General features: G+C 52.0%; 2 protein-coding genes across 3 annotated transcripts; one reads left to right on the top strand and one right to left on the bottom strand.

The window, feature by feature from the left end:
- Positions 1-779: 779 nt before the first annotated feature.
- GALT (galactose-1-phosphate uridylyltransferase) lies at positions 780-11361 on the bottom strand. Of its 2 annotated transcripts, XM_063295905.1 has the most exons (11): positions 11297-11351; positions 10868-11037; positions 10221-10296; positions 8921-8969; positions 7910-8039; positions 5969-6025; positions 4151-4273; positions 3929-4061; positions 3443-3526; positions 2800-2954; positions 780-2281 (listed from the first exon to the last, which is right to left on the bottom strand). In XM_063295905.1, the coding sequence occupies exons 1-11, from the start codon at positions 11325-11327 to the stop codon at positions 2216-2218; spliced, it is 1074 nt and encodes a 357-aa protein (XP_063151975.1). In that variant the 5' UTR covers positions 11328-11351; the 3' UTR covers positions 780-2215. The 2 variants fall into 2 exon arrangements, with proteins under 2 accessions (XP_063151975.1, XP_063151976.1); XM_063295906.1 differs by lacking the exon at positions 10868-11037 and having other exon boundaries at positions 11297-11361.
- A 275-nt stretch (positions 11362-11636) lies between these two features.
- SIGMAR1 (sigma non-opioid intracellular receptor 1) lies at positions 11637-16775 on the top strand. The gene is made up of 4 exons (XM_063295904.1): positions 11637-11813; positions 11930-12130; positions 12880-12972; positions 13061-16775. Exons 1-4 carry the CDS (start codon positions 11645-11647, stop codon positions 13285-13287), a joined length of 690 nt encoding a protein of 229 aa, XP_063151974.1. The 5' UTR covers positions 11637-11644; the 3' UTR covers positions 13288-16775.
- Positions 16776-17689: the final 914 nt, after the last annotated feature.

The following is a 17689-nucleotide window of genomic DNA, read 5'->3' as shown; positions in this document are numbered from 1 at the left end:
TTAGAATTATACCCCCTTCTTCCTGGGGTGCAGGATGGCACACACAACTCTATTTCATGCTCCTAACAGGAAGACTGGAGTGACAAGCTCAGTTGCTCAGCCACTGTGACCGGGCTAGGTGGTACTGGTCACCTTTGTCCACCTGAGAACCCCGCCCCCAGCTCCTCCCCTCTCACAACCCTGGAAGATGGGACTGCACCACAGAATGCTGATATCAGCCATAAGAGGCAAAAATTATATTTGTTTCAGAGTTACTTCCTATCTATTTGCATCTATAGAAAAAACTGTGGGGGGGAGGGGGCACAGCAGAAAGGCATTCCCTGCTGCAGCTGCTCTGCAACAGCTTGCCCCCCAGGTGCAGATGGCCTTCTGGAAACAGGTGAAAACACGGCTCTTCCCAAAAGCCTTTGGGGACCAGTGGCAGCGCCAATTTCTACAATTCTCTCATTTTTAGCCTTAGTCAAATTTTAATTATTTTTATTCTGACATCGTATTGTTTTCATTACATAAATTCTGTAAGCCACCTACAGCCCCATTGGTTTTAGACAGACAGACAAGCAAGCAAGCAAGCAAGCAAGCATACAACCCTGAATTCCTTCTTAGGACAAAACTGGCCTTTATTAAGCCAAAAGAAAGTTGACGAAGTCAGGTTATCCCACATCCGTCCTCTTAACCCTTTTAACCCCACCTTTTTTTTTTTTTGTAATGGAACCTTTCTTTCAAGCTTGCTTCTTCCAATAATTTTATCTGAAGTTTCAAAATAAATAAAATATCACAACTAAAAGCAAATCAAAGCATTTATTACTTCAGGAAAAAAAAACTTATTTGATTCCCTTTTCAAATATGAAATAGGTTATTTACGTCCACTGCTCCTGGGCGAGCACTGAGCCGTTTGCTGGGCTGAACCCTGAGCGGTGCAGATGACGGAGCCCAGCACCAGTCCCTTTTCACATCCAGCCCGCCGGTGGGTGGGGACACCAGCTGCGCAAAAGCTGTTGGTGAAAATGGGACGATGGCACGCAGGGTCCACTCCCTTGCTTTGCCATCAACAGGGAGGTACGGTCCCACGCAACGCCCTCGCAAAGCCATTTGCAAACGGGGGAGCAGCCCCATGTCCTCCACCACTGAACCAATAAAACAGAAGGACAAGCAAGTTAGGTGGTTGGTTCGGTTTTTTTTTTCAAACTGAGAAAATCTGGAGATGGAGATTTGAATTTTTTAAGAAAGAGCATCGAGTACCAAAATGCTACAGGTTTCCCCTTGAAGAATCTTGCTTATGCTCTGTCCTATTTTAGGCTCTGGAAGATGACAGACCTGAGGACAGAATCCAGAGTCCCTTGAAAGGTAGCACAGCTGCAGGTCTCATCCTGGTCCTTGCTGAGGTGGGAGTGAGGGGGAGAAGCATCTGGAGAACCATCTTCCTCATTAAAAATGGGGGAGCAGCAGGGAAATGCAGAAGAGAGGAGGAGGAGGCTGCTGGCCTTCACATCCTTGGGCTTCCCAGCTCCTTCCAGGAAAGAGGAAAGTCTTCACAGCTAAAAGAACAGAATTCCCCAGCTGGAATCTTTTGCCTCTTTTCTGAATATTTTTTTTTAAATAACAGTGATCTGGTTTACAAGGCAAAAAAAATGCAGCCCAAGCAGAAGGGACTAGCAGGCAGCATTTTCCAAGTTCAGGTCCCAATGAGCAGATCCCCAAATGCCCGTGCTCTAATCGCGTGGGGAGAGTTCAGAAGAAGAGACCCCCACCCCAGCCCTGCCCCCACCCCCTCTAATTTACCCCCAGTCCTGGGAACTTGATACTACCAGCTCTCTGCAGCTGGGCGGGGCCGGGCCAGGTAGGGCCAGGCAGTCTCTCAGCAGTAGTAGTAAAGAGCTGGTGTGGGGAGAGGGCGTCCCACGCTTCCCTCTCCTTCAAGGATGGGTCTCGCCCCTTGCAGCACACAGGGAACGGAGCCGTGGGGTCTGCAGAGCCCTTGGGAGACGTGAAGGGCGTCTCGCTCAGGTGCTCACCGGTATCACGGCCTCAGCGGGAGGACAGGAATCCTGCCCGGGCTCAGGCAGCTCTTGAGAAATGTCCTAAGCAGCCCTCAGGCCCAGAAGCCTTACTTCGCCTGCCTCGGCTGGAACCATTCCCCAGGCCCCCTCCGCCAGCAGCCCGGGATTGCCTGGCGGCCCCAAACCAAAAAGGAGGGGGGGCAGAGCCAGGTCCTGCCCTAGCGTGTCTCCTTTGGGTCCAGCCTGTAGTGGTGCTCCGGCAGGTTCCTCAGGCGTTCAGCAGCCTGCGGAGAGAGGAGCAGCAAGGAGGATGAGGCAGGAGAACCGAAAAGGTGAGCAGGCGCCCTCCTCCTTTCCAGGCTTCAGGGAGTTCTGCTGAATGTCGCCCCCGAAAAAGGGAACCAAGACTCAGGGTACTCCCGAAACCAGTGAAATCCCCTTTCCTCTCCTGGCTCTCCCACTGCTTCCACAGACCTACCCCAACTATGTCCCTCGGAGTGCTGTGCTTGCGTCAGAGTGTTGCTGCAACAGAACCAGCACTCAGCCACCACCACTGAAGGCTGGTGGCCACAGCCCAGAAGGCCGCACAAACCCGACAGGACTAGCCAGTCCCCTCCCGCCCCACCATCCCCACTGGCAGCCTTTCCCTGCCCATTCCCACTGATAGCTCAGCCGCTGAAGGCTGAAATTTTAAATTCCAGGGATGCTGTTCTTTAAATTCAGGTGGGATGCAGAGCTGAGACGGCCCCCTCCAGGAATCCCCGCCCAGAGGTGCCTTTGTCGCCTAGTGGCTCCCGCTCACCTGCTCTGGCGTTAAGTCCCTCTGAGCCTGAGCCAGCATTTCGTAGCCAACCATGAATTTACGGATGGTGGCGGAACGCAGCAGCGGGGGGTAGTAGTGGGCATGGAGCTGCCAGTGGCCACAGTTGGCCTCCAGGTATGGCCCTGTCGGAGCTCCTGTTGGAAGGAGGAGGCAAAGAGGCCAGGATGCCGCGGGACAGAAAGTCAAATCTTAACCCAGGGGAGGGGCGTGGTTCGTTGGTTACAGCCAAAAGAGGATCTGCTGAGAACCTCATCGGGGTGCAGGAAGGAAGGAGCCGGCCAAGGAGAAAAAGGGATCCAGAAGGCTCCTCGGTGGAGAAACCCAGCATCCATGAGCTGCCAACAAAGGGAGATGGCCCAAGCCGCCCACCCTCCTACTCAGAAATGGAGGGACTCCCCGCTTCTTGCCTTCCCCAAGCAGAAGGCTGGTAGAGGAGGCAGACGGTCAGTCTCATCCAGCCTTTTGGGAAGTTCTGGTTTGAAGAGCACGTTAACCCCTCCACTCCTGGGAAAGGTCTCTCCCCAAGGGAGCTGCACCGTGCATCAACCCCAGAGCCAAGTTTCCCCCTCTGGGAGATCAGGTGTGGGGGGAGAGGGATCCAGTTCCTCTCCCCGGTGCTCACCGTGCCAACCCATCGAGTACGGGAAGGACACCTGGAAGAGATTGTCGTATCTGGTGAGAAGCCTCTTCATGATGGACGCCAGGCCTGCAACAAAGGAGGCACAAAGGACTCAGCGGGGCTCTTGTGCCTGTCAAGCCATCCCAGAGCCCCTCCGACAGCTGGGCTGGGGCCCCCAGCCCAAAGTTCTCCCCTAGCAGAGAGAATCTACCTGGCACATTTCTGCAACCCCCACAGGTGTTCCTTCTGTTCCAAGCATCTGCAAATGCTGAGATGGGGAGGAGCAGTACCCTTTCTGCTCCAGCCTCCTCCCCTCTCCCCCAAGCGGCCAGGGTCTCCAGAGAGAAAGGCAGCCTGGCTCCCCGGGACTCCCACTCTTCCTCCTCAGCTGTGGCTCCTGCCCCCACCTGCACGGTCCAAGCGGACACTTGATCCGCACAGCCAGCCTAACGCCCCCTTCCCTGCACTGGCTGCAAGCTGGGCACTCACTGTCTCTCTCGCTCTCCTGAAGGTCCTGAAGGCGGCAGACGTGTCGACGAGGAAGCAGGAGGGTCTGGAAGGGCCACGTTGCCCAGTAGGGGACCACCACCAGCCAGTCGGCATTCTCCACCACGACCCGCTCCTGCAAGCCACCCCAGGTCAGCCTCAGAGCCGGCATCCGGAGAGGGAAATCGGCCCCCACTTCCCGCCCTCCAGGCCAGCGGTCGCCACCTTCCGCTCGGCCTCCAGCTGAGCGTATTCCAGCAGCATGGGGACAGCGTGCTCCTGGTGGTATTCCCGCTGCGTCTGGTCCTCCAGCGAGGCTTCGTTGGGCAGGAAGTTACTAGCCCAGATCTACAAAGAGCGAAAAGGGAGTCAGGACCCCAAGGGAGCAGTCAATTTCCACACACACAGACACCCAGCCTGGATTAGGAAGCATCGTTGCTTGTGCCCGCTAGTTAAGAGTGGGCGATTTGCAGGCGCATACTGCCACCCTCTGGCTCTGGCATGAACACCAGCCACAAAGAGCATGCTCTCCGTAAGGCCTATGAAGGTCTTCAGGCTACATAATAAAAGCAACATTTCTCAACCTTGGCCATTTTAAGATGTGTGGGCGTCAACTCCCAGAATTCCCCAACCAGCATGGCTGGCTGGGGAACCCTGGGAGCTGAAGTCCACACATCTTAAAGTGGCCAAGGCTGGGAAACACTGATATAAAGTATGACCACTGAAAGTGCAATGGACAAAAGAGGAAATGGAATTCAGCTCAGAGGTCACCCATCAGGCAAGATCACTTGCTGGTCTCCCTAAGGCTGTATCCTCTCAGGCTTAAAGGGAGGAAGTGCGCTTGCTGTCAGCTACAGTCAAGACTCCCTCTGAGAGATAAGGCAATGTGTTTCACACCCATGTCCTTTCCCCATCCCTTGCCTTCCCCCCACAATCAAAGCCAAGAAGACAAGGCAGGTGGTGCAGCCCCCAGGACCCCGTCCCCTGCCTTCTGCCCTCTGCCATGGGAGAGGGAAGGGAGGCACCCACGTGGGCAGACTTAAGAGTAGAAAGAGACCAACAGGCAGACAGTGCTGGCAAATGAATCCCCCTCCCCCACGGTACAGTCTCTCCACTTTGATTAATCCTTGACTTAGCCAACCACGTATGGAAATGAGAGAGAAATAAGATGCATTCAGGGCTGTCCAAGCCTTTTGTCGTCTCAGAAAAACCCAACCACATTCCTCCTTTTTTTTTATGAAGGGGAATAATTCACCACAGATGCACTTTTGGACATACAACATGGCTGTGGGGGGGAGGGGGGGTCATGGCTTGTTGCAAGATTTAACCAACAACAGGAAGTCACCAGCAAGTGGGCCCGACTCAAAGGAGACTTTACATTTTTAGGCAGTTGTGTATACAGTATGTCATTTACAATACCAAAAGACAATTTCTTGAACGGAAAACGTCTTTGCAAAAATTCTTTCTCTACCATGCAAAAAACAGACACCCTCAGAAGTTAATCCTTGCCTGCGCAACCTCCAATTTCATGAAGGGATTCTAAGAACTACTGCCAGGGACCTCACCTTTCAGGCTTCAAGAAGAAAAATGAAAAAGAAGGTCCTTTGAAGTTTCTTGATCAAAGGCCACAAGACAAGCATCTCAATCAAAATCGCAAAGACATGGAATTTAGCAAACTCCTGTGAATAATCCTTGGAATAATTTATGTTCTGCTCTACCGCTTGAGATAGTTTAGCTTCAAACCTCAGCATCCTGCACGTGGGGAAGGTTTTCGTGAAAAACACTTTTTTAAAACACCATAGTCAAACATCCAAATATTTATTTTTTAAAGATTTAAAGAGCTGAGGAAGTTACATTTGGGGAAAGTTTAATCATAAACTCTGATGGCTCCAGGAATCCGGCATGTAAAATAATTTGTGGGGAAACCTCATGCTGGATGGAGCAAATCCTCAAGAGCCCTGCAATGTCCATCGGAAACATCTCCCTATCATCAGGCCACTGGCAACAGCTGTGTTGCTAAATTTATGGAGAGAATCACCTTACCTGACAGTGAGGGTGGGCGTTTGAACAGCCCATCATGGCTCCCTTGTTCTCAAAGATCTGTAAACAAAAACAAACAAAAAAACAAAAAACCCAATCAGGTCCTTTAGTTTAGCCAACAAAAATCAGGAGGTGTCTGGTAGCCTCTCTTCCAACTACAGGTAGTCCTCGACTTATGACCACAATTGGGACTGAACTTCCATTGCTAAGCGAGGCAGTTGTTAAGTGAGTCACACCCAATTTCGCAACCTTTTTTGCAACAGTCGTTAAGCGATTCTGGCTCCCCCCATTGATTTTGCTTGTCGGAAGCTAGCTGGGAAGGCTGCAAATTGCGATCCTGTGACCCTGGAATGCTGCAACTATCTAAAATGCAAGCCAGTTGCCAAGCGCCTGAATTTTGATCATGTGACCACAGGGATACTGCGGCGGTCGTAAAGTGAGAACCGGTTGTAAGTCACTTTTTCCAGCACCATCATAACTTCGAACTGTTGCTAAACGAATGGTTCTAAGTCGAGGACTAGCTGTGACCAATTGATTCAAATGCCTCAGCTGCTGCCAACTGCAACGCACTTCGTCAGATGAGCGGCTAGACTGATGCAGGGTTTAAACTGGGGCGAGGTGGGAGGAAAAGGTGGGCCATGACTTCTGCTTACAATTCACTTTTCAACCTGGCCAGCAGCCACAATGTGACAGAGTAGGCCCTGGGTTTCCTGAACTGGATTTACGATTTGTCTCCATCCATCTTAGGCTGCAATCCTGAAGGCTGAACTAGTGAGGGGGCTCCATTATTAACAACATCCCTTCACCCAGTATTTCTTCTTTTTAGCTTTGTTTTTTATAGCATTTAATGTTTTTAATAATCATAATCATAATTGTTTGGTATTTATTAACTAACTGTTTTTAGCTTTATTGTATGCCGCCCAGAGTCACCTGTTTTGTGAGATGGGTGGCTATACAAATTTGACAAATAAAATAAATATTTTAATAGACCCCATTTTTCTTCGTAGAAATATTAATTACTCCCATTGTTTTCAACAAGTAACAGCTGGCTCCATGCAAGAGTTAACTTGGAACTCTGTTTTCACTTTCTAAAGGGAATTTAATGCCCATCTCAAGAGAAAACAGCCATTTAGAAACAGAAGAGGAAAGTCACGCTAAAAACTGAAGCAGGTAATACTTGGGTAGCATCCAGCTGAGTTGGACCTAGATACTTAGTAGTTGGGTTAAGTAGGGACACAAACCTGGGCTGCCTACGTTGCAAGATGCATATGAATTGGATGTTCAGCGGGAAATCAATGCCTTTTTTCCCATCCCCTCTTTGTGGAAACTGAAGCTAGAGAAAACTTGGCAGTTATGAAAGATGAAGTTCAACCTGACGTAGCATTAACGCGGCAGCAGATGCACAGACCTCAATTTCCCTTTGGGAGGGTTTTCAGGGTCAAAATCTCAAGCGCTTCAACCCTCCCTTTGCACTCCGGGAGATCACTAAGATGGCATTTTAGTATGTTTCGTCTTCTAACGAAAGCCAAACGCAGATATGGAGGACAGAATCTGCCCTTCCTTGACCACAGAACGATCGTGGCAAGGAGGACGCACATTCTTCCCAAGGCCCTGGAAACATGGCCGGGGAGTAGATACACCTTCCCCATTCTGTTCAATCAGTGGAGGCCCTTGCAGAAACAGAAGGGCAGAACGTAAGAGCAGATGTTGGCGGTGTAACTCCATGTTTCATGCCACGAAACGCTCTTAAATTTCCTTCTCTGCCCATTCTGTTTGGGAATGGCAATTATGGTGCCCAGAAAGAGGGCGTCTTCTTACACTGCCTCGAGAAAAGAAAAATTCTACGTAGATGGAAAAAAAATTGCCTGCCCCCATCACCTTCCAAAAGCAACGTCTGCTCAAGGGGAACGAGGTGGATCCACAGGGGCCCCGGCAGATACCCACCTGCACCCAGGAGTAGGAGGAACCCAACTCAGCCGCTATCTCAGCCCATTTGTCAACGACCCTGCGGATCTCAGCCAGGGACATCAGGGGCAGAGTCAGGTCAGACCAGGGGTGGAAGCACATGACTTTGCTGGGGGAAAGAAAGGAAGGCACCACGTCAGTGCCCTGGAACCACTTGCGTAGGCAAGCCCATTCGTCCCTGCCTCAAACAAAGCCTTTCACAAACAGGCCCCCTTCGCTTCAAGAACAGGAAGCCTCTCCCAAGCATCACCCAAGCAGATGAGCCACATCGTACGTGACAGACAGACGCAGGCAGAAAAGGAGCATTGCAATCTGCCCCCGGGACCTTCAGTTCCTCCACCCCAGGAGAAAAGTGACTTGCCAGGCAAGGGGCGTTTCCTCTCCTTGACCAAACAAGACGGAGAGGAAAAGCCTGAACATGGACTTTGCAAGCAGGGCAGAACGCTAAGGGCAGGCAAATGGACTGTTGCAATGCACCCCATGTGGGGCTGCCCTTGAAGACCTCCCGGGAGCCACAGCTGAGCAGCCACCCCACCCCAAGGCCTGGGAGCAAAGCCAGGGTTTCAACGACCGTCAGAACACCATCAAGGTGGGAAACGTACAGATCTTCCAGGGGGATGTCATTCCAGAGGGCAGGCTCTGCGCCAGTGAAGGCATGCTTCCTCGGTCCTAATAATTTTCACTGTTAGAGAAACCTAATCACGCTAACCCCCAGTTCCAGAAGAATTATGAAAAAGCTTCAGGCAGTGGTGGTTTCAGGCTCCTTCGTGCAATTCATCCTGGGGAAGCTTGCTGCCAAGGGGCCGGGATACCTGCACTACAGAAATGGTTTTCTCATCTTTGAAAAATCAAAGCCAAGCTAGAAAATACAAGGTTACTAAGAGCTCCACAGACAAGCTGCAATCAGGAAACAGTGGCTGAAAGCTATTCCCATCCCACTACATGGCTTAGGAGACATACCCAGAAGAATAAGGTGCAAGCTAGACTCACCACACGCCTCGAGCTGATGCTGCACGAAACAAGGGATGGTCCTCAGCCTCTGAAGAAGAGGAGGAAACCCCATCAGCAAGGAGATGATGAGTGTAATTAGGAAAAGGCAAATGTCTGAAAGTGGTTAGCCCTAAATCTCACCCTCAAATGTCCCACAAAGAAGCCTGTGGTTCCCAGCTGAGACTGGCTTCTCTGATGCACATTTTAGACAATGGAAAAAATAAATAAGGTATTTGCACAAATGACCGTGATCACAGCAGACAAGAACACGCATCAGAAGTCCAAGGATGGCATTGCTCTTCCCGTTGGCCAGCATCTTTTCTATTCATATATTGTTTTTCTTTTTATATGTAAACTGCCCAGAATCATCAAGTAGCCTCAAAATTAGACTAAGTAAGTAAAAACAAGTAAATCTCACCAAAACGGTACCCATATTCAAGTATGTATTCATTCATCATATTTATACAGCTGCCCATCTCATCAAAAGTGACTCTGGGCAGCATACAATAAGAACCATAAAACAGTAATATAAAAAAGAACTAACAAATCCAGCAAATTTAAAAAATTGTGATTAGAAGGCAAAGAGACCGTGGCAGATATTAAGCACAATGGAGCCATCTCAACAGCTCACCAGTCCCTTGGGGCCCCCAGGCCTGATGGCCTAGCCTAGTTTTGAGGGACTTCCAGAAAATTAACAGGGATGGAGCCAACCTCACTTCGGGGGGGAGGCGGGGGAAAGTTCTATAAGGTAGGCACCATGGCAGAAAAGGCCCACCTCCTGGGCCCCACCAAGTGTAGCTCCCTGGCAGACAGGACCCACAGCGTACCTCTCCTGCCAGATCTGATGGGACAGACAGATGTAATCGAGGAGAGGCGGTCCCTCAAATAACCCGGCCCATGCCATGCAGGGCTTTAAAGGTCAAAACTAGCACCTTGAATTGGACCCAGAAGCAAACTGGCAGCCAACGCAGCTCGCACAGCAGAGGTGTAACGTGTGCTGTGCCACTGAGCCAGCAACTTCCGCAAAGAGGACAGCAGCCAACTAGCAGCTCTTGACAGCGCAGAAAGCTCATTATCTCAGGTAGCGTTACCTGAGATAATGAGAATCAGAATAATTATCGTAACGAGTATGAGAATAATTATTCTCGTATATTTAACATATTTAACAGTTTTTTGCTCAGTCCCATTTAAACTATAATTTGCCTACAACCTCTGAAGGAGAGAGAGAGAGATGCAATCCGCAGCCCTGCCACCATCACGCCTACGCTCCTGGCTTAGTCGGGACAAAAGGAATTCTTACCAGGTTCCGGAGCATCTGGCTGCAATGCAGGGAAATCGTTGTCAAAAATAAATGTGCTCTCATAATGGGGATTTACCTGCGTGAGATAAACAGAGAGACCAAGAAATCAGTTGCATTCCAAACTACGCGGTTCCAAGATTTCTCCTCCTTCTTGGACATGACCAGGGTCCTATTTTCAGATACGTTCTGCTCAAAGAAATCTGTGAGGACAAAAGAGAGGCAACACATTTGGGTCCCAGGAAGCAAATGTGGGTTACGGAAAAGAGCTAAACTCCTTGCCATATTGTAGAGCTGAGGGGACGTGCTACTTCCGGCAGGAACCTCTCGGAAGAGGCGCTCAGAGACCGTGGTGGGGCACAGAATGACCTGGCCGAGAGAGAAGAACCAGGGGCCTCTTGGGGCTCCTGGCCGCCCCACCCGGTCACTCCAGGGTTCCCAGGGTCCCGTGGCCAAAACCGCTCGCGACCACGTCCGTCGGGTTCAGGGCTGGGGTCCCAGCCGCATCTCTGGAAGGCAGCCCGGCCATGCCTGCATCACCAGCGTCAGGCGGGCTCCGAAGTCCCCGCGGGGGCCCCCAGATGCCCGGATGAGGGAGGGGCAGCCGGAGCCGGGGGCAGGGCCGAGCGCGGGGCTCCCCCGGTGCCCACCTTGCCGCTCGCTCGCGCGGCCCCGGGACACAGCGGGTTGGCCGGGTCGTGGCGCGGGACGTCCTCCTCGGGGGGCTCCTCCAGCTGCCCCTGCCACGGGCGCCGCATGCGGTGGGCGGAGACCAGCACCCAGTCCCCCCGCAGCGGGTTGCGGCGCCGGTGCTGGTGCTCTGCGGCGAGACGCGGCGGGTGAGGCCGGCGGGGGCGCGCCGGGCGGCCGGGGCCCCGCCCCTCCCGGAGAGCCCCCGGTCCCTAGCAACAAGGCCCGCCTCCCCCTCGCGGGAAGGGCAGCCGCTCCTCCATGGAAGGGCCCCGCCCCCCCCAGCGGCCTCCCCTCTTCCTGGGAAGCTGCTCCCCCGCCCGCAGCACGCCGCGCCCGCTCCCTCTGCGAAGCGCCCCCGGCCCGGCCCGCTTCCCCGCGGGGGATACCGCTCGGCTGGAACCCGGCCGCCGCGTCCATGCCTTCCGCCTCGCTGCGCTCGCGCTCCCGTGACCGGCGCCACGTGACTCTGGGTCGCGCGGCACGGCAGGGGTGACGGAGGACGCGCGAGGTCGCCGCCTCGCGCGCGATTGGCGGCCGGGGGTGACGCGGCGAGCGCGGAGGGGCGGGAGCTGAGCCCCGCCGGCGCCTACGGCCATTGGCTCCGCCGGGGCGACGTGGGGGCGGGCGGGGCCGCGATTGGCCGGGCCGCCCGGCGCGCGCGCGGCGTGCCCTTGGTCGGCCCCTCGGGCGGGCGGCCTTCCCTCGCGTCCCTCGGCGGCGGCGGCGGCGGCAGGATGCGGTGGCTCCCGGGGCTGGGCTCGGGCTGGGCCGGGCGGGGCCTGCGCGTGGCGGCGGCGGTGGCGGCGGCGGCGCTCCTGATCCAGGCGCTGCGTGGCTGGGCCTCCTCGCGGCGCTTCGAGTTCGACCCCGAGGAGGTCGCGCGCCTCGCCAAGCACCACGCCGGTGCGTGCGGGGGGCGGGGGCGGGCGGGGGCGGGGGGGGCCGCGGCCCCTGGTGCTCCGCGGGGCGCCGGCGGCGGCGGCGGCGTCCCGGCTCGAGCTCGCCCTTTCCCCCCGCAGGCCTGGACCACGAGCTGGCCTTCGCCAAGATCATCGTGGAGCTGCGCCGGCGGCACCCGGGACACGTGCTGCCGGACGAGGACCTGCGCTGGGTGTTCGTCAACGCCGGCGGCTGGATGGGCTCCATGTGCCTCCTGCACGCCTCCCTCTCGGAGTACGTGCTGCTCTTCGGCACCGCCGTGGACACCGGCGGGCACTCTGGTGAGCGGGGGGGGGGGGGGCTGCCCGCCTTGGTACGATGCCCGCGGGAGGGGGGGAGGAGGAAGGTCGGTCGGTCGCTCGCCGGGCCGCATCCTCTCCTTAGCACCCCCAAACTGAATATGCAGGTAGTCCTCGCTTAGCGACCAGAATTGAGACTGGAATTTTGGTCCCTAGATGAAACAGTCATTAAGTGAATCCAGCCCAATTTTGCAACCTGTTTGCAGCAGTCGTTAAGGTAATCACTGGGTGTTAAGCAAACCACCTGGTCGTTAAGCGAATGGTGTGGTTCCCCTTATTTTGCTTGCAAGAAGCCAGCCAGGAGGGCCAAAAATGGCAGTCACGTAACGCTGCAACAGTCATCAATGCAAACTGGTTGCCCGGAGCCCGAATCATGATCACGTGAACGTGAGGGGAGCTGAAACAATTGTAAGTGCGAGGACCAATCATAAGTCAGTTTTCCAGCTCCGTCATAAGTCTGAACCATCACTAAACAAATGGTTGTTAAGCAAGGACTACCTGTAGACCACCTCTGGCAGGGCGTGGTGGTATCGTGCTAATGCTGACTCTGATTTCCCTCTGCAGCATAGGTTGCTCTTGCAACGCTTATCCAGTATTAGGGTATCTCAGGCTGGCCTGTGACTGCCAGAAAAGAAGTAAATTCTTACAAACGCTCAGGCCTCTTCTTGACTCTCCTGGGCACGTTGCCTGTAATGGTGACCGGTGTTTGGGTGCTCTTTTCTCCACGGCAGGTCGCTATTGGGTTGATATCTATGACACAGTAATCTCAGGGACCTTCCGGCAGTGGAAAGAAGGAACGACTAAAAGTGAGATTTATTACCCAGGTGAGTGGCAGATGCCTCACTGGGAGGCCTCTGTAGGAAAGGGAACCACAAGGTGATGTTCCAACTGCCGCCTGTTTGCCTCATGCAGGAGACACCCTTGTCCACCGTTCTGGAGAGGTCACCTCGGTGCAGTGGAGTGCCGGCACGTGGATGGTGGAGTATGGCCGAGGCTTCATCCCCTCCACCCTCACCTTTGTCCTTGCTGACACGATCTTCAGCACTCAGGATTTCCTCACGCTCTTCTACACCATCCAGGTCTATGTCAAGGCGCTGATCTTGGAGGCTAACGCATACTTCAGCAACACAAGTCAGTGAGCCTTGCTCCTCTGTCCTCTCCCAGCCAACGAAAGGGTCATCTCCTTCCCTGCCTCCCCATCTTGTGCTAGTGAGCCTGGTGCGGCTCCCGTGCTTGCACTTCACTACCACACACAGTTAGGTGCAAAGCATGTGTGTCAGGAAGCAAAGATGGATCCAAGAGAGCAGTCGTGTGTCACTCCCAGTTGCCCGTTCATGAATATCTGAATGTTCTGCTGTAAATAGATATCCAAGTTGCTCACAAGGTGATGATTTTTCAGTGTCTCGTGGAGACCAGATATTCAGAGCATTTTGGGGCCATGCAGAGAAAGACCTGGGGGTGTGATGACCGGGGTGATGTCCCGTGTGCCATGGCATCATCACACAGTTGACCCAAATGCCGTTTGCGTGGTGACATCATGACATGTATCATGTCATCATGGCTTTTGCCAGGTACCTTCAGGGAGAGAAAATGCATCTTCTTTCCGTGCTTTGGGTATAAACGACTCCTACTGTGTCGCCAAGCTCTGTTGGTCTATTCTCTGCTTTGTTTCAAATGGGCCGCTTGATCCCTTAAATATAATAGGCAGTTGAGAAGCAGCAGCAGAACTTGATTGATTGAGCCCTTAAAAGTATATATTTGCACTACTGTTTAAGGCAGGCAGATATTTCCTTGTACTTCCTTTTCATCCGCCATTCCATACCCAGTTTAATTTCTCAGATGGAAAACGGGTAATTTGGCTGAGCAATATTTGTATCCACAGATTTGAAAACACCCACGCAGTAGCTTGCAGACTGGATTTCCTTGGGCCTACCATGAACCTGTTCGCTCACAATAAATCAGCTGTGCTCCTTTTTAGACAGTTGACTCACCTTTACACGCTTGCAGCACACAATTTCAACTGATTTGCCCATTTAGCAGCCATGTTTTAGGTCTTCCAAATCACTGCAAACAAGGCTGGAGGGGTAGACATTTTCCTGTTCCTGCCATATTCTCCTCCCATTCTAGAGAGAGAGAAAAAATTAAGTCCCACAGTGGCCCAATCAGGGTCAGCGGTGTTAGGGTTAGTGGACAATGCAGCCCATCCATTTCCCCCCCTGGGCTGTTTCTTGTATGGCCATGTGGGGCTGAAAACTGATACCACCACTGAGATGCAGATCCTCATTTTCATGGGGCTTCTCTAGGACTGGCTGGTTACAGATGACAGAACAGTTAATCTTCCAGGAAGGAGCCTGCGTGAACAAGACTAGGCATATTTGGAGCTATACTTGGCCTCTGAGTTAGTAGGCCAGATCAGTTAATTCAGTTGGAATTTGCACAACTTTCTTCACCTTCCATAGCCCAGTTAACCGCATCATACAAACACAGCTTGTGATTTTGGAGAGATGCTATCACACAGTAATTAAGCAGTAGCTGCTGTGTGGGACAGTTAGCTTTTCATCTACATTGGCGACATGATTCTTCCTGTATGTCTTAATGCCTGGAGCGCCAACAACCAAAATGTCTTTTGCAACCATCCCTTTCCCAAAAGGGATTGTAGACATTCTCATCCAGTTCGGTCCTGTAATAATGCAGAGCCACCATCCGTCACCTTAACTACACGCCTTATTCTCTTGAGCTGTGAGAGTTACGATTTTAAGGCCTAATTTCAGAAACTCACAGCTCAAGCCACGATGGATATGCAAAGTTCTTTATTAGGTCTTTCTCTCAGGCTGTCAGAGCCACGACTAGCCCCACTTCCTCCCGCCTCCCTTCCTGAGCTCCCACCTTTTCTTTGTCCCACCCTTCCTCTGCATTGACAGCTTGCGTGACGGTGGCTTTGCAGTCTCTCAGTTGTGAGTGGGGTTGCTGCCAGCTGCTCTCTTCTCATCCCTCGTCCCTCCATTATTTCTCTTTCTCTTTCATTCCCCTTGATGTGTAAGGTTAGAGTACCCAGTTGCAATTAGCTATTAATTATCAATATTAATGATTATTAATTAATATTACTATTATTAGCTGTTAATCATTATTAATTATTAGTTTGGTCCTGTAATAATGCAGAGCCACCATCGGTCACCCTAACTATGCGCCTTATTCTCTTGAGCTATGCACATGTGCGCGTGTGTATATACACCTCCTGTTGTTGATGTATCCGGCTGAAAACCAGCTGGTGGTGGTTCGTGCTGATGTAGTTTGAGTGATCCCTGTCACGAGGGGCTGGTGGCCCAGCGTGGCTGGACCTGCTTGGCTCAGAAATGGACCTTTTCCTTCCAGAGTTGCAGAAATGGCCAGACCCTCAGCTTGAACATTCAGTTCTTTGGCTTGAAATTCAAGTGATGGGGTTCAACCCAGAGTTGGTTCAGCAGAACAAACAAAGAGGCAGTACTTTTTCCTTCTCAGAATATCCCAGAATTGCAACTGCCAAAAGAGGGGCGCCATCACCTGCCAGTGTGGGCTCCCTGTCTTTACATCCAGTATTATTAACCTTGCTGGCATCTCTTCCGACTTCTGCAGCATGGAAATGGGCCTGTAATGCTGGGGGTCAGTTCTGCACTATCCCTGGTTCCAGAATGCCTGAGAGATCCTCACCCTGGATGCTTCCTTTGGTATTAGCTCCTCTCTGGAACGTTAAGTCTTCTGAAAGAGTCCTCCGTCACCCCCAGAACGCTCTGAGATTGCTGGATTGTCAAAGCTTTGCTTGTCCCTTTCAGCCCTCCTCATTTGTGAGCATCAGTCTGAACTCTTTCCTCAACTTGATTTTGCATGGGTCAAAGAGCCGTCGCCTCCCTTGGGGGAGGATTATCCCTCCTTGTGCATTGTTGAAATCCTTCCCCCCTGTCATCATTTCTTCTTGCCTTTTACCTTCTGAAAGATGGGCAGAAAGTAGGTGCCACTAGGGAGCAATAATGGCTTGTCCTGGCCAACCCTAATACAGTTGGCAAGAGGGCGTTCTGTTCCTCCCTGCAGCCACCATGGAGAGGCAGCTGAACAGTATGTACCGTCTACCAGATTTGATTGGTTGCGTTGGCTGGCAAGTTACCTGTGCCCATCAGAAAGCCCAAACGCCTCCCCCAAGGAAAAGCCCTCTAGGGGCATCCTTGGACTTTTTTTTTCTTTTTCTTTTCCCCTGGGAATTGATAATCTTGCAGTCTGGGGCACATTTCCCCCCCCCCCATTTCCTCCCACTCTGGGCTCAAGCAGTTCTTCGTTCAGGTCAGAATGCGGTGTTGCATTGCGGAAAGCTTACCTGGCGGCAGGCTCCCCATGCCTCTACCTCTGCTGGCCACTCTTTGAAGCAATCCTTGAGGCTGGCAGCTGTTTGGCATTGACAGCCCAGAATTTGCAGTCCGTTGGGTGTGGTAGCCTTGGAACCATCGGCCAAAAATATAGCATGTCTCCCGTTTCTGTTCCTCAGTTACTGCTAATATAGCGAGTCTGATGTTCACAAACAAGTGTCTGAGAATAAATCAGTGTGGGTGTGTGATTGTTATACTTTGACAAAAGACGAATACAATGGACTGTGACTAAACTTGCCTTTGTCTGTCTGCTTTTGTTTATCACTGAGAATTGTTGCAAGCTGGACCTCTGTTCAACAAACTACTTTTGTGCACATGGTTCTGTGTGAATTCCCTGCAGGGTTGGGCAGACAGATTTAGGCACATTTGACCTGGATTGTATATGTCAGCTTAATTTCCATGGTTTGGACTCCTGCAGAAGCAAATTTTATGCCAATCTGAACTCTGCAGCAGAGACTTTATATCCTGCTTCATTTGTAACCAGCTTAAATGCCCAATTTACAGTGAAAGGTGTTAAAAGAACCCAACAAATGTAATTCTTTCCCATCATGCCACATCAAGGAACAGTTTGTAATGAAGTTCATTCAGGCTATAACATAAGAATGCAACAAAGTACAATAAAATATAATGACATTGAAACAATAATATGATGAGATTACAAAATAAAATGAAGCATTGAATATAAAAAAGGTTACAACAAAATAGAGCCCGAGCTACAATTAAGAACTTAAATATTTCTTCCTAAGTTTAACTGAGAGCAGAGCAGAGGTAGCAGCTTGGTTGCCAGCAGTTGGAAGCCCATCAGAGCCCTTGAGTTCGTCTGCCATTGACAGTTTGGCCCTGATCTCGTTGTAAATGGGGCAGCGGAGGACATAATGGACAGCATCCTCCGCTAGACCAGCACCACAAGGACAGAGGCCTTGTTCGACGGAGCTCACACCGCCTCCCTTCCAGGTATGCGGAGGGCAGGGTCTGCGGGCAAAGGGATGTTCAAGCCCTTCTCAGTGATGCTCTGCTTACGTTAACCAGGTACTGGGAGAGGCTTCTGTGCTTTTCATAATGATGGTACCAGGATGAAAATTCAGACGATGGTACCGCAATTGCGTCTTTATTAGCATCCCTTTCAGAAAGCCAATCTCTAACATTT

This window comes from Candoia aspera, chromosome 2, assembly GCF_035149785.1.
Source record: "Candoia aspera isolate rCanAsp1 chromosome 2, rCanAsp1.hap2, whole genome shotgun sequence".
Taxonomy (NCBI): domain Eukaryota; kingdom Metazoa; phylum Chordata; class Lepidosauria; order Squamata; family Boidae; genus Candoia; species Candoia aspera.
This window is presented reverse-complemented; position numbering and strand designations above follow the sequence as displayed.

Excerpts from the sequence above, each read along its gene's own strand:
- SIGMAR1 (XM_063295904.1), top strand. The coding sequence starts at position 11,645 with ATGCGGTGGCTCCCGGGGCTGGGCTCGGGCTGGGCCGGGCGGGGCCTG. Across the intron at positions 11,814-11,929 it reads CCTCGCCAAGCACCACGCCG|GCCTGGACCACGAGCTGGCC; the intron begins GTGCGTGCGGGG and ends TTCCCCCCGCAG. Across the intron at positions 12,131-12,879 it reads GGACACCGGCGGGCACTCTG|GTCGCTATTGGGTTGATATC; the intron begins GTGAGCGGGGGG and ends TCTCCACGGCAG.
- GALT (XM_063295905.1), bottom strand. The coding sequence starts at position 11,327 with ATGGACGCGGCGGCCGGGTTCCAGCCGAGCG. Across the intron at positions 11,038-11,296 it reads GGCCGGGTTCCAGCCGAGCG|AGCACCAGCACCGGCGCCGC; the intron begins GTATCCCCCGCG and ends GTCTCGCCGCAG. Across the intron at positions 8,040-8,920 it reads GCATCAGCTCGAGGCGTGTG|CAAAGTCATGTGCTTCCACC; the intron begins GTGAGTCTAGCT and ends TCTTTCCCCCAG.